This window comes from Episyrphus balteatus, chromosome 4 (assembly GCF_945859705.1).
Source record: "Episyrphus balteatus chromosome 4, idEpiBalt1.1, whole genome shotgun sequence".
Classification (NCBI taxonomy): Eukaryota; Metazoa; Arthropoda; class Insecta; order Diptera; family Syrphidae; genus Episyrphus; species Episyrphus balteatus.
The window spans coordinates 38,522,946-38,537,934 of NC_079137.1; the positions used below are offsets into that span (position 1 = coordinate 38,522,946).

Sequence of the window (14,989 nt, forward strand, 5' to 3'; positions counted from 1 at the left end):
AAAGCATTTTTACTAATTAATTTTAATTCAGATGAAACTAAACGCCATTACAAAAAGACTGCATCCTCTGACACTGTTTTACATGGCTTGAAAAAATACACTAACTACACAATGCAAGTTTTGGCTACAACTGCTGGAGGTGACGGTGTTCGAAGTGCTCCAATTCATTGTCAAACTGAACCCGATGGTAAGTTCTAAGAAACAATTAAAAAAAACCATCCGCTGAATTTATATCAACTCGTAATTTGCTTATCTCAAAAAATAGTTCCTGAAGCCCCCACCGATGTAAAAGCTTTAGTTATGGGACATGAAGCTATCCTTGTATCATGGCGTCCACCAGCACAACCCAACGGTGTCATTCAGCAATACACAGTCTATTCGAAAGTTGAAGGAGCCGAAGGTGAACCAAAGAGCAAGAAAATCCCCCACTATCAAATGAGCTTGGAAGCAAACGAATTGGAAAAGAACAAACCATACGAATTCTGGGTTACAGCTAGTACAAATATTGGTGAAGGACAACCCTCAAAGAGTATTGTTGCCATGCCAAGTGATCAAGTTCCTGCTAAAATTGCCTCATTCGATGACACATTTACTGCCACATTCAAAGAAGACGCTAAGATGCCTTGTTTAGCTGTTGGATCACCTACACCTGATATTACATGGAAAATCAAGGGAATCGAATTCACTCCAAATGATCATATGCGATTGTTACCCGATGGATCTTTGTTAATTAAATCTGCTACTCGTCAAGATGCTGGAGAATATTCGTGCCATGCTGAAAACTCTATTGCCAAGGATTCGATTACACACAAATTGATTGTATTGGCTCCACCTCAATCACCACAAGTTTCGATAACTGCAACCACAACTGATGCCTTGACTGTTAAATTGAAGCCACATGAAGGTGATTCAGCTCCTCTCCATGGATATACTCTACATTATAAACCAGGTAAGAAAGAATTAGATTTATTTGAGAGAGAAATTAATCATATGTATTTTTTTTTTTTTTTGAAAAGAATTCGGCGAATGGGAAACAGCTGAAGTATCAGTCGAAGCTCAAAAATACACAATTGAAAATCTCTTCTGCGGATCAAGATATCAAGTTTATGCCACTGGATTCAATAAGTAAGTTTTGCTGAATTCACTTTTATTCAGCATAGTAATTTGTATAATTTTTAAAACAGCATTGGAGCTGGAGAAGCATCGGACATCCAAAATACACGCACCAAAGGACAAAAACCAAAAACACCAGAAAAAGCACGATTCATTGAAGTCTCATCGAACTCAGTTAGCTTACATTTTAAGGCATGGAAAGATGGCGGTTGCCCAATGTCTCACTTTGTTGTTGAAAATAAGAAACGCGATCAAACTGAATGGAATCAAATCTCAAATAATGTGAAGCCCGATAATAACTACGTTGTGCTAGATCTTGAACCAGCTACATGGTATAACTTACGTATCACTGCACACAATTCAGCTGGTTTTACTGTTGCTGAATATGATTTTGCTACATTAACTGTTACCGGAGGTAAGTCAATTGTTGTAAATATATAATTTTGTATATAATAAAAATTAATGACAAAATAAAAAATTGCTTTTGTATATTACGTACTTTATTGAAAAGAAAAAAAGAATGGAAAAGGATTCATAGTCAATTTTAATTTTTTATTTCATACATTTTTTTTGTAAGCACTTATATTTTCGTGCACATCAAGTTGTCAGCTTTGTTTATGACAAGTGTAAGATTTGAAATTTTATAATGATTTCTAAAGGTCAAGTTATGGTAGAAAGAATGAAAATACTTGACATTTATTTCAATTTATCATAAATTTTTTTTTTTTGTAAAGGCTTTAAAATATTAAATAGTGAATCCTTTTCCATTTGTATACAAATAACAACAATACATATTTTTTTGAATCAAACTTAGTTAAAATAAAAAAAATAATTATTTTTGTTCCACCTGCTTTTGAGTAGTAGTTCATTGCTTTTTCATGTTGAATTTGATTTTACACTTTTATCAATTCGGTTCTTATATTTTTTTTTTATCTTATAATTCTAAAAAAAAAATATTTTGCTTTTTTTTAAATTTTTCGTTATAAATTTGATTAGTTTTAATAAAAAAATTTTACTTTTTTCATAAATTTAATTTTTTCTTGTATATTTTTTCCATACATGTTGTTTCGAGAATCAAAATTTTTGTAAAAAAAAAAATATTTTTGTACATAAAATAAAAAAAAAAAAAAAAAAAAACTAATTGGCAAAATTTATTTTTTAATTTAACAAAGAAAAAGTAATAATTTTTATTTGAAAATAAATTTTAATTGCGTAAATGCAATTTGTTTTTCCCACAAAATATAATAAAACAAAAAAATACAAAAAAAAAAAACACATTGTGAAAATTAAAAAAATTAAATAGTAAAGTGTAAGCGAATGTTAATTTTTTTATTAGATTTTTGTTTAGAATTTTTTTTTTATTTTAATTTTATAAAAAAAAAATCAAGAGTATATGAAAATGCTCCATTTTTTAATTGACCCCACTTTTAAATTAGCTAGTGTTGTAAAAGTAAATTTGAAAATATATATTCTTTTAATTGAAATATTTTTTGTTTTTTATTTAATTTATTGGTAAAATGCACATAAACTAAAACTAAAGTACATAGAAAATGTAATGTGCCCAATTTTTTTTTTCTGAAACATCGTGTTTTATTTAGCCCCACTGTATAAAAATGTGTGTGTAATTTGCAAGTACCACTGTGTACAGAGAATATTATTAACATACAAAAATTTAAATATTTTTAAATTAAATTCATTAGAAAATTATTGAAAATATATCGAAAAGATGGTGTCAATAGAATGAGCATTTTATTTTTAATTAGTTTGAGAAATACATTTTTGAATTCGAAGATGATTTGAATACTAGGCAGTCATCTTAAAAAAGTGGTTGAAGGTATGATAAATTAAAATATATATATTTTTATATTTTATTTAATTCAAATAAATTAAACTTAAATAATTAAATCTTAATTTTGCATTTAATAATACACATAGTATAATAAATTGATTCTTAAAGTTATACAATCCATACAAACGTTATAAATCAAAGCCCACAATTGTGTGTTTTCGATTTTAAATTTATATATCAAATTAAATTATTTTATTATAATGAAGTGAGAAATCTAAAGAAAGGTCTTTTTATGTGAAACACAAAAGTTTCTTGGAGGCCTAGCTGCTGAATTATTTGTTATCGAAATATTTTTTTTTTATTCGGAAGCAAATATTTTCAATCAAAGTCCTGAAACAAGTTTTGGTTCACAGATAAGAGATCACAGTGAATAGGACTATGCATTCAGCTAAAAAAATTACAAATTTATTTTTTAAAGATTTTCGGAAATTTTCTATGGGGTATCCCTTGTCTAAAAATTCGTAATTTTTAAAAATTACCATCAATCGAATGAGACATCAAAAGAAAGGACTTTTACGACTCTATTCATAACTAAAAACCAAAAGCTTGTAGGAGTTCGAGTTGCTGAATTATTTGCAATCGAAATATTTTTTTGAAGTTCGGAAGCACATATTTTCGGATCAAAGCCCTGAAACAAGTTTTGGTTTACAGATATGAGATCACAGTCTTTGCATTCAGCTAAAAAAATTACAAATTTATTTTTTCAAGATTTTCGAAAATTATCCCTTATCTAAAAATTCGAAATTTTCAAAAATTTTCTCCAAATCCATCGAATGAGAGAGACATCAAAAGAAAGGACTCTATAGACTATATTCATAACTATAAACCAAAAGTTTGTAGGACTTTGAGTTGATTTTCGAAAATTATTATCTAAAAATTCGAAATTTTCAAAAATGTTCTTAGGTATTCAAAAAAGAAATGAAATTGCATAATTGTTTTGGAGCTCAATTCGATTTTATTTTTTTTACATAAATTTTTAGGTGATGTAAGACTGACGAATTAATTTTTTTTATTACAATAGCATATTTGATCGAATCCAATCGTAAAATTTTGAAATTTCCAGCGAAACAAAGTACTTGTTTCCTCCACACTCGCTTTTAGGGTCACTTACAGTACCAGCTACCACACCTTTCAGCATCCATTTGTTTTCTTTTTTAATCATAAGCCCATTACCCGAGTTAATCATACATTCAGTATTTCTATCTAAAAGTTCAACACAAATAGTTTGATTGGACATAATCTCACTGAAAAAATTATGCGATCTTAAACATGTTGTTGCTGAAACAACTCTTGCATTGATCAGTGTTGGAGTTGTTGTTTCCATTTGACGTCTTCGTCCATTCCATCCTGGAATTTTTCCAGTTGCATCATCATCGATTACTTCTTGTCCAATACAAATTGGTTTAATGGATTCTGTGAAGCTTTATTGAATAGAAATTATGGATATTTCAATTAAAGTTCTTTCATGTATAATCCTTATACACTTACATTATTGGTTGTTTTAGCTGAACTAGGGCCAGGTCCGAATCAAAACCAAGTGTTTCGGGATTATAGCCTGGACGAATGATGATTTTTTCGATATTCTTATTTACAGCATCTATCCAACTTGTTGAAGTGTTGTGTCCACCCAAGGATGCCAGAAAATTTTCCGGTCTTATAACTCCAGGCTCAGAATAGTCATTAAAGCAATGAGCGGAAGTAACTACTGTCCTCGTTGAAATAAGACTTCCTCCACAACTAAACTGAAGATTGCCTGCATTATCTTTTTTCAAAATTGAAACTGCCCATGGGAATTGATTTATGTCGTTATTTGAATTTTCTTGGCCACAAATTGAATTAAGATATTCGAATGTTGGTGGATTAATTTCAGAAGGTAGAGACTTTGCTGATACAGCTGTCACAAATGTTACTAATAACAAACACAAAATCATGGTTGTAACTTAAGCAATGTCTTCTTGAATTTTACAATTTGCTCACAAAACAATCGGTTATGCGAAAATTACAAATTTAATTGCTATTCAAATGTGCGCAACGAATAAAAATATTGCTTGTTAAATTAAATGCACTCTTTAAAAACTGCATAAACTGATTTAAGTGCGAAAAATTTAAGATTTAAATCGACATTCGACCTATAACAAAAGCTATCGGCACTACGATTAAAGCCTTATCTTGGGAAACTTATGTTTATATTGAAATCAAAACAAGTTTGGAAAAACCCCATGTTCTTATGAACAGGTTTCTGTTCGTTCTAAAATGAAGCTATTACTGCAATTATAAAATTTAATTTTCAGTTTAGTGTTAATTTAGTGTTAAGGTAATGGTGGCAGTTAAATGGGAAAATTGTGATTGGAGTCAACTAATTTATTAGCAAAATGATTTCATAAACACCTGTTTTCTAAGCATTTTAATTTAAATGGTGTGTTTGCATAAATCTGACAGCCATAAAAAACCAAATTATAGGTCGATATCATTTTTCAAATTATTTATTGTTTTTTATTTTTAATTAGTAAAATGAACCGATATTTATCATCAAACATGATAAAGTGCACTTATTTGGGTTAAAATGGTAGATCTTAAAAAAAAAAAAAAAAAAACAAAAAATAAAACACTTTTCAAAAGTTTCAAGTATAAACGACAATATAACTACTTTCACGGCTACTTGCATTATCAAAAATTATGTATATTCCAATTGAAGAAAAATCACATCATTTGAATATCAATTTTTAGAAATCATCTTACAGAATAGATTTTAAGCTCAAATCATTAAAAATTACAGTAGCTTATAATTTGTTTTTTTTTTCTAATGTTTAATATCTAAAATTACTAGAACTAGAAACCGGGTTATTTTCACATTTTTGCATTTTCGAAATGTTCGTTGGGCAAAAAGTTTCAAAATTGATTAGGTTCATTCTGAACAATATTGAGGGCTTCAATTTCTCTCCGTGTAGATGCGAGGGACTATTCTATAATGCTTAAACTTTTTCAAATGCAAAAGTCATTTTTAATTCGCTCAATTATAGTTTTGAGATTTTGACAAAACTAAAATTAGGGTAAAGAAGAATTTCAAAGCGGCGGTATTCGAAGTTTTTGAGTTGTTTCTGCTTACTTTTTAAACTTCATTCATAAGTGACACACCCAAACATTTTTCGAGACATTGATTAAGGACTTTGATTAAATTTGGTTAAGGTAATGGCCCAAGTGATTCCAACACAACTACGTTTTTGGTTCCTCGAAGAACGGAAATTATGTTGTTGCCGTTTTTTTTTTTTTTTGAAAATTTGCAAATTTTTTCTTTAGGAGAGATTAAAAAAAAAAATTTTTTTAAATAATTTCCTTGCTTTGTGGAGTTTTTTTTTTTTGGTAACTTAACCAATAGTTTGAATTTCAAATAGTATTCATAAATGATATATTAATGAATATTTCATCTTTCGCAAGAGAAAATATTTGTTGAAGTCTTTCAAAAAAAGTTCAAAAACCGTTAGTCCACTATGGCTTTGACGAATGGCCTAATATGAATTGTATAGGTTATTTTTAAGGGAAAGTAACAAAATCCTGCAAATCAAAATCCCCTGTAACCAAATCCCGCCGGGTAAAACTTAAAAATAAAAGTGAGGTTTAAGAATCCTGCCAAATATCAGTTTTCCAAAACTAAGATGACTTTGCAAAATAAGTTTGTAGTAAATGTATAATAAAAACAAATTTGACAAAATTCAAAAAAATTTTTACGCCTCTTGCCACTCCCACTTTTTTTTATAATTTGAACCATTTCCATAAAACTTAAGAATTTTGATTATTATGTGAGTTCAAAAACACAAAATAGCCTCGATCCTATTCGCCCCGTACCACTTCCACTTTCGTGTGCGAAAAGCTAGACTCAGGCCAACGGGATTCAGTACTATTTTTCGGCAATACTGATATCTTACCAATACTAAATACTAAATAATATTTTTCCAAACAAAAAATTTAGAAAATTTTTGAAGAAATTTTGGCTTTTTGCAGAAAAATGGTTAACAAAATGAAAATCTGTCTTGCTTACCTACTTTCATTGGAAAAGAAAACGATTTTGAGCTTTGGTATTTTTAAAATTCTGCAGTATCGTTTGGAAAATTGTTGAATTTTAATTTTTAATGTATATTTAGTAATAGAAGTTGTTTAGTAAGGAACAATGCCAGAGTTTTTTCTTAGATTATGGACTCGTGATAATGTATATCATCTATAATTTCTATCATTTCACTTTGAGGACAAGGTCTCAAGATTTGCGCGTAAATCTTAAATATTATATCAAAAGGGTGAATTGTTTTTTTTTAATAAAATGCATTGAATTAATGCATTAAAATCTAAAATAGCTACTTCCAGCAAAATACATACTTACCACACCGAATTACTACCTCTTTTGCCAAAAACAGAATAAAACGTAATCGCATCAAAATTGAATACTTTCATTTTTATTGATTTAACATTTTTTATTAGATCAAATAAAATTTGTATTTTCTTGAATTCCAATTTCAACTCTACAAAAGCATATTTGATCGAATCCAATTGTTTAACTTTGCAATGTCCACGAAAATTAAGTAAAAGTCTCCATAATTTATTCCACCAGCTGCCATTGCTCTCAGCATCCATTTGTTTTGATATTTAAACATATAAATAAGCCCACTACCAATTCTAATAGACATTTTTGCCAATTAAATAAATTTATTGGTCGTTTCGAATAAACAAGCGCTAGATCCGAATGAAAATTATTTGCTTCGCTATAACCTGGATGAATAATGATTTTTTCGATTTCAATATTAACAGCATCTTTCCACTTCGTTGAAGGATTGTCTCCACCCAAAGATACCAAACAATTTTCCGGTCTTATTACTCCAGGCTCAGAATAGTCATTAAAACAGTGAGCTACACCTAATACGGTCCTCGTTGAAATAAGATTTCCTCCACAAATTAACCTAAGATTGCCTCCATTTTCTTTTTTCAAAAATGCCACTGCCCATGGATATTGTTTTTGTGTTGATATTTGAATTTTTTTGACCGCAAATTGAATTAAGATATTCGAATGTTGGATCTTTTTGATTAGCTAGAATTGCTTCTGAAGATTCTGCTGATATAGCTGTCACAAATATTAGGTACTAATACCAAATAAAAAATCATTGTTGAAAATTTAAATGCGTGCACCGAATGTAGAAATGAGGATTGATTTAAATAAAATGCATTCTATTTATACAGATTTCATAACCTTAACTTACTATCGAAAGTTTAAATTTATACTCGACCTATTTAACAAAAGCTAACATTACAAGATTAGCTCCTAATCTTTGGAAACGTATGTATGTTTAAATTGAAAACAAACTTGTGGGAAAAGCCCCATTTTCTTAGAGCTAAAGCCCTGCTTTAACTATAGCATTTATTCTTCAATGTTAGATAAAGACTAAGGCAATGGTGGCAATTGAAAGAAATAAAGTAAGTCAATTTTTTTTATTGGAAATATTGATTTCAAGATTTTCAGTATTGCTTAGAATATCAATTAAAAAAATGCATTTGAAATAAAAAAATATTTATTGCAAATACAAAAATTTGCATTAAAACAAAAATAATGAAAATGATTTCTTTTTCTTAACAATGTTCAATGAATAATGGATACATTTTAAGATTTATGCAATTTATTGCAACTGAAAAAAAAATTGGCATTAAGAAAAAATTTGTATTGCAACTGAAAAAAAATTTGCATTAAAAAATTATTTTTTTTTTGCAACTAAAAAATATTTGAAAAAAAAATATTTATTTCCAAAAAAATGTTATTGCAACTGAAAAATATTTTCATAGAAAATTTAATTTTTATTGCAAATAAAAATATTTAAAATTGAAAAAAAAAAAAATATTGCAAATAAAAAAATTAATTCGGCATTGATAAAAATATTTTAATATTTTGTTTTTAATATTTGTCGAATTTCTTACAATTTTGACTATTTGACCATACATTAGGTTCAATGTTAAAGTTGACATAGCTGATGTATGGTCAAATTGTAAAAAAATGAAAGAAATTCGACGAATATAAAAAAAAATATTTAATGCAATCATTTTGCATTGCAATAAAGTTTGCTTTTAATGCAAAATATTTTTATTTGCAATAAAAATTTTATTTTCAATGCAAATATATTTTAGTTGCAATAATATATTTTTTTATGCAAAATATTTTTAGTTACAACAAATATTTTTTTAATGCAAATATTTTTCAGCTGCAATAAACATTTTTTCTTAATGCCAATTTTTTTTTTCAGTTGCAATAAATTGCATAAATCTGAAATTTTTGACTACCTACCTACCAAATCTCTTAAAATGTATCCATTATTCATTGAACATTGTTAAGAAAAAGAAATCACTCTTCACCATAAGATAACCTAAAAATTCTGGCAATTCGTCTGCACCATTATTCAAAAATGTGCGTACCCTAGTGGGATTCTATCATATATATGTATCTAGCTGTTTAAGTCTTACTTCTGGCTGGAGTTTTACAAACTATTTTCATTTTAGTTTTTAGATTAAAATTTATCAAATAATTTTTAAATATAGTAAAACATTGATGTAATTTTATGCAAAAATTTAATACAAATTAAACCTTCAACCAACAATATAAATCTTATAATTTATTTGATTTAATAAGCAAATCATCTTCAAATTCCTTATTTTAGTTTAAATAACCTAGTAAAATAATGTTTTTTTTTTTTTTTGTAATATTTTGATTTTAATTTTTTTATTAACTTAGTTAGCATCTATTATTATTTCTGAACACAATATTAATTGTCTTGATTTTTCTTATATTAAATTGCAATTAAAAGTATTAAAAAGCAAATATATTTTTTAATTAAAACTTAAAAAAAAAAAAAAAAAAATCATGGGGAAATTTAACAATTAGAAATACCAATTTGTTCCTGAAACAACCAAAGTTATTTAATACAAAAAAATCAATTAAAAATATAAATAAACATAAAAATAATTTTAAAAAGAAAAATTAGAATTTATTTAAATTATTTAAGATTTAGTTACTTTAAATATTAGTTTTGTTATTTATTACTTATTTTCTTTAATATTAAAAATAAAAACTAAATAATTAAATTAATTTTAAAAACAAAATTTAAGCTTTAAGTTTTATTCAAATATTAATTTTATTTAAGATATGTTTTTTTTTATTGAAATCCATTGTGTTAACGCTGTTCAATTTAGCAGTAAAATCATAACATTTTTTATTTTCTGTTTGGTGAATCATAGTAGTTACTTTCTGCCTTGAAGTTAAAATTTAAAATTTAAAATTAATAAAAAAAAAACACAAGAAAAACAAATTGCATTCAGTACCTAAAACTAAACAATATTTAACCTACAAATTAATTTGTTTTTTTTTTTCTATACCAAAGAAAAATTTGAAATTTTAGTGCCTGGTGTTTAAAAATGTTATCGTTACATCGCATTACATTATCACTCTTGTTACTCATTTAGCAGTTGATCTGTTCCTTGAATTTTTTTTGTTCACTTTTCTTAATCTACAAACTTTTATATTAAAAAAAAAAAATTTAATTATTTAAACATAAAAAAAATGTTTATTATTGTTATTGTGTATTTTTTAAATGTTTAAAACAAAATCAAAAAAAAAGTTTTAAAAAAATGGTATTTTAAAAAATTTTGTTTTTTAAAAAATAAAAGACCAGAAACAAAAACAAAACAAAAAAAAATTACCTTTGGTTGTTACAGGGACAATCGCCCCCTCGCGTGAATTACCCGAATTAACCGCCGAGGATACTATTCGCATCATCTTGTCGAATTTAAATTTAATTGTACCGGTGGTAGCTGCCCTACTTGTTATAATCATTGCCATTATTGTTATTTGTATCCTACGTAGCAAAGGCAATCATCACAAAGGTATTACCACAAAAAAACTAATCAATTCGATATTTTTTTTTTCTTCTCTTTCTCGTTTTGTTGGTTTCTTTCTTCTTCAACTGTGTTTTATATATATATATATAAATGGCTTATGTTTTATGAAAAACAAAATTATTATTAAAAAAAAATTAAACACACTACCTACAACAAAATACAACAACAATTATTTAAAACCAAAAACAACAAAAAATTTACCAATGCATCGTGGTAAAAAAAAAAACATAAAAACAAACTATAAAATGAATGTGTGCCTGTTGTACGATATTTTACAAAAAAAAAAAAAAAACAAAAAATACAAAATCAAACCATAAACCGGGAAATCGAAAACGGAAATTGAACACAAAAATTGGAAATTGGTATGTATTTAGGGACTGTTGCCCCATTGGACGATGGCATTGGTTCGGGTAATATCCATACCAGGATCCGGATGCCAGCATGGATGCCAGAATGGTTAGATTTGAACTTTATGGTGCCATTGATTGCAACATGCATTGTTGTTGCGGTGGGTATACTAGTTGTGTGTGTAGCGCTATCAAGACGAAGAGCTGATGACATGCGTGGCGGACAAAAGGATGTTTACTGTAGGTCAAATGCATTGCAGCTTAAAAATGATTATAATTTTGTTTTTTTATTTATTTTATAATTTTAATTTAATATTTTACTCTTGACATAAAAAAAAATTATTTTTATAACTTAAGCATTTTATCATTCTGTTTTTGTTGAACTTTTTTTTATTAATATCAAACATTAATTCTAATTACTTTAAAAGCGATGGTGTCATTTTTTTTTTTTTCATAAGATTAGAAGAAGAAAAAACGGAAATTAAATAAAAAGAGTTCGTATGTCAGCTCTTTTATATTTGAAAAGAAAAAAATCAATTAAATGTTTTAAAATTTTTAATCGAAGGTTTTATTTTGTTTTGGTTTTTCACATTAATTTTGGGTTAACCAAGTATTTTTTTTTTTAATTTAAATTTATATCCAATTTAAAGTAATATTTATTTTAAATAATTCATAAAAAATGACATCATCGCTAGTATAAAAAAGTTTTTTGTTTTGTTCATTTTTTTAACAATTTGGTCATCATCGATCGGTCTTAAGTGTACCTACGAAAAAAAAAAAAAAAAAATATTCCAAAAATAAAACAAATAAGTATAAATTTAAAAAATCTTTTTATCAAAACAGTTTATACAATTGGTGTTCGTTATATACAAAATCATATTTACTTAGCTTTCTTCTATTTTATTACTACTAAATTATCAAATTTGTTTGCATTAAAATATTATAATATACATATTCATTAAATTATTAGCCTATATAATAAATGTCATGACGTTTATTTTATATGTAAATATAAATATATAATAGTGTTATAATTAGAGCATGCTTGTTGGACGTCAACTTTGTTTTCAAGTTTTAATAACACATACATAATGAAAACCCACACACACACTAACAACATGAAACATTAGAATATTCTTCTTCATTAATTTGGTTGGTTAATTTTTTGAATAGTTTTTTTTTCTGTGTGTTTGTGTTAAATTTCTTCTTTTTTTTATAATGCGTATCGCTTTCTTGTTAAATGCAAAATAGAAACATTTAAAAAAAAAATATTCCCAAAAACAATGTAAGTATAATTCTATTGATTTAAATAAAAATATCTTAGAAATATATTTTTGGCAAAAATAGAAACAAAAAATGAATACAGAATTATTATTTCAAAATGTCTTTAAAGGTTATAAAAAAAAAGTAAATATTAGAGTTAAATTAGATTTTTTTGTCTTTTAGGCAAAAAAATTACAAAGTTATATTTTTAGATTTTGAATATGTATTTCCAAAACAAAAATAGATTTTAAAAAAATTCTTCCAAACTCATCGAATGAGACATCAAACAAAAGGGTTCTTAAGCTCTATTCATAACTGAAAACCAAAATTTTCTTGCAGGTCTGGTTGCTGAGTTATTTGCATCCAAAAATGTTGCTTTAGTTTCAGATGTGGATTATTTGGAAGCAAAGTCTCGAAACAAGCTTTGGTTTACAAATATAAGCTCACAGCAGAATTGTAAAATATCATTTAAAAAAAAATGCATTTGAAATCAAAAAAAAAAATTTTGTATTGCAACTGAAAACAAAAATGTTTTTATTGTATCTGAAAAATATTTGCATTAAAAAAATATTTATGCAAAGTAAAATAATTTTGAATTAAAAAAAAAGTTATTGCAACTGAAAAATATTTGCATTGAAAATCAAAATTTTATTACAAATAAAAATGTGTTATTGCAAATAAAAAAATTTCTGCAATGAAAAAAAAAAAAAAATTGCAAATAAAAATTATTGTAAATAAAAATATTTTTCATTTTTATTGCAAATAAAAAACTTTCTGCATTTTTTTTTTATATTCGTCGAATTTCTTACAATTTTGACTATATGTTATAGTTGGCATAACTGATGTATGGTGAAATAGTCAAAATTTTAAAAAATTCGACGAATAATAAAAAAAATATTGAATGCATACATTTTGCATTGATTTCTTTTTTTAAATGCAGAAATTTTTTTTAATGCAAAATATTTTTATTTGCAATAAGAGTTTTATTTTTAATGCAAATATTTTTCAGTTGCGATAGTATTTTTTTTAATGCAAATTTTTTTTCAGTTGCAACAAATATTTTTTTAGTACCTACATTTTTTTTATTTGCAATATTTTTTTTTAATTTATAAAAACAAATGCTTTAAAAAAATGATTTCTTACGACCCTGGTTCACAGTGTCTATGAATTTAGGTATTATATTATTATTATTTATACTATTTTCAGATTTTCGAAAGAAATTCCACAATTTTAAATAAAGTTGCATTTTAAAAAATTTCCCCCAAATTTATCGAGTGAGATAAGATGTCTCTTGGTAAAGGTCTCTTTGAGGTTAATTTCGTTTAAAAATAGTTAATTTATTTTTTTTATTATTAATTTAAAATGCAACTTTATTTAAAATTGTGGAATTTCTCGAAAATCTGAAAATAGTATAAATAATAATAATATAATACCTAAATTCATAGACACTGTGAACCAGGGTCGTAATAAATCATTTTTTTTTTAAAGCATTTGTTTTTATAAATTAAAAAAAAAATTGCAATTAAAAAAAAATGTACTAAAAAAAATATTTGTTGCAACTGAAAAAAAGTTTGCATTAAAAAAAATATTATCGCAACTGAAAAATATTTGCATTAAAAATAAAACTCTTATTGCAAATAAAAATATTTTGCATTAAAAAAAATTTCTGCATTTAAAAAAGAAATCAATGCAAAATGTATGCATTCAATATTTTTTTTTATTATTCGTCGATTTTTTTAAAATTTTGACTATTTGACCATACATCAGTTATGCCAACTATAACATATAGTCAAAATTGTAAGAAATTCGACGAATATAAAAAAAAAATGCAGAAAGTTTTTATTTGCAATAAAATTATTTTTTAATGAAAAATATTTTTATTTACAATAAGAATTTTATTTGCATTTTTTGTATTAATTTAAAATTATAAATATACTAGTTGCACTTTTTTAATTCTTCAAAGTGCTTTGTTAAATTAATAAATATCGATAAAAATATCTCTCTTGCCAAAAATATATTTTAATGCATATTTAATGTATCTTATCTTGAATCATCATTTTAATTTCTAAATGTCTCATCCCCATCAACAAATTGGTACAAATAAAATGCTTTAACACAACAATTAATAAAATTTTGCGATAATTAACCAAACCAAAACACAGTCAAAATTAACCAACCAATAAATTTGTAAACTTTCCCTTTTTTTAATTTACACAAAAATCGGTTTAAATTAAATTTAAAAAAATATTTGAGTACAATTATTGTATAGTTTCGTGTGTGTAAACTTCTGTCCTTCTATTTTCTGTCCTCTTATTTCTGTCTTAATTTCTCTTTAAAACCAAAAAAAAAAATCTTTCTTTTTATTAATTCAAATTTATTTATTCTAGAAGATTTTTCCTCAAAATTATGGGGAAAATTTAACCTCTTCTAAAAACACAGCAAAGATGCTTTCATTATCGCAAAAAAATAAACAGAAAAAACATTGATGAATTTA

The 14,989-nt window shown here is 25.7% G+C and overlaps 2 protein-coding genes across 26 annotated transcripts in view; one reads left to right on the forward strand and one right to left on the reverse strand.

The window, feature by feature from the left end:
• LOC129919740 (cell adhesion molecule Dscam2) overlaps positions 1-14,989 on the forward strand; it is a 197,598-nt gene that overhangs the window by 169,790 nt on the left and 12,819 nt on the right. For 19 of the 25 annotated variants that reach the window (XM_056000728.1, XM_056000730.1, XM_056000736.1 and 16 more), the window contains 5 exons: positions 32-187; positions 266-949; positions 1,017-1,125; positions 1,185-1,528; positions 11,260-11,472. In XM_056000728.1, the coding sequence (XP_055856703.1) occupies positions 32-187; positions 266-949; positions 1,017-1,125; positions 1,185-1,528; positions 11,260-11,472 (1,506 nt within the window). Of the gene's footprint in view, positions 1-31; positions 188-265; positions 950-1,016; positions 1,126-1,184; positions 1,529-10,702; positions 10,871-11,259; positions 11,473-14,989 lie in introns of all 25 variants that reach the window. The other 6 variants (XM_056000749.1, XM_056000748.1, XM_056000752.1 and 3 more) reach the window with 1 other exon arrangement.
• Positions 3,895-5,130, reverse strand: LOC129919741 (serine protease gd-like). The gene is made up of 2 exons (XM_056000756.1): positions 4,451-5,130; positions 3,895-4,383 (listed from the first exon to the last, which is right to left on the reverse strand). The coding sequence occupies exons 1-2, from the start codon at positions 4,891-4,893 to the stop codon at positions 3,975-3,977; spliced, it is 852 nt and encodes a 283-aa protein (XP_055856731.1). The 5' UTR covers positions 4,894-5,130; the 3' UTR covers positions 3,895-3,974.

What these genes read in the sequence shown, in the direction of transcription:
- LOC129919741 (XM_056000756.1), bottom strand. Translation starts at nt 4,893, where the DNA reads ATGATTTTGTGTTTGTTATTAGTAACATTTGTGACAGCTGTATCAGCA. An exon ending in CAGCTAAAACAACCAATAAT is followed by an intron (nt 4,384 to 4,450) that starts GTAAGTGTATAA and finishes TATTCAATAAAG; the next exon opens with CTTCACAGAATCCATTAAAC.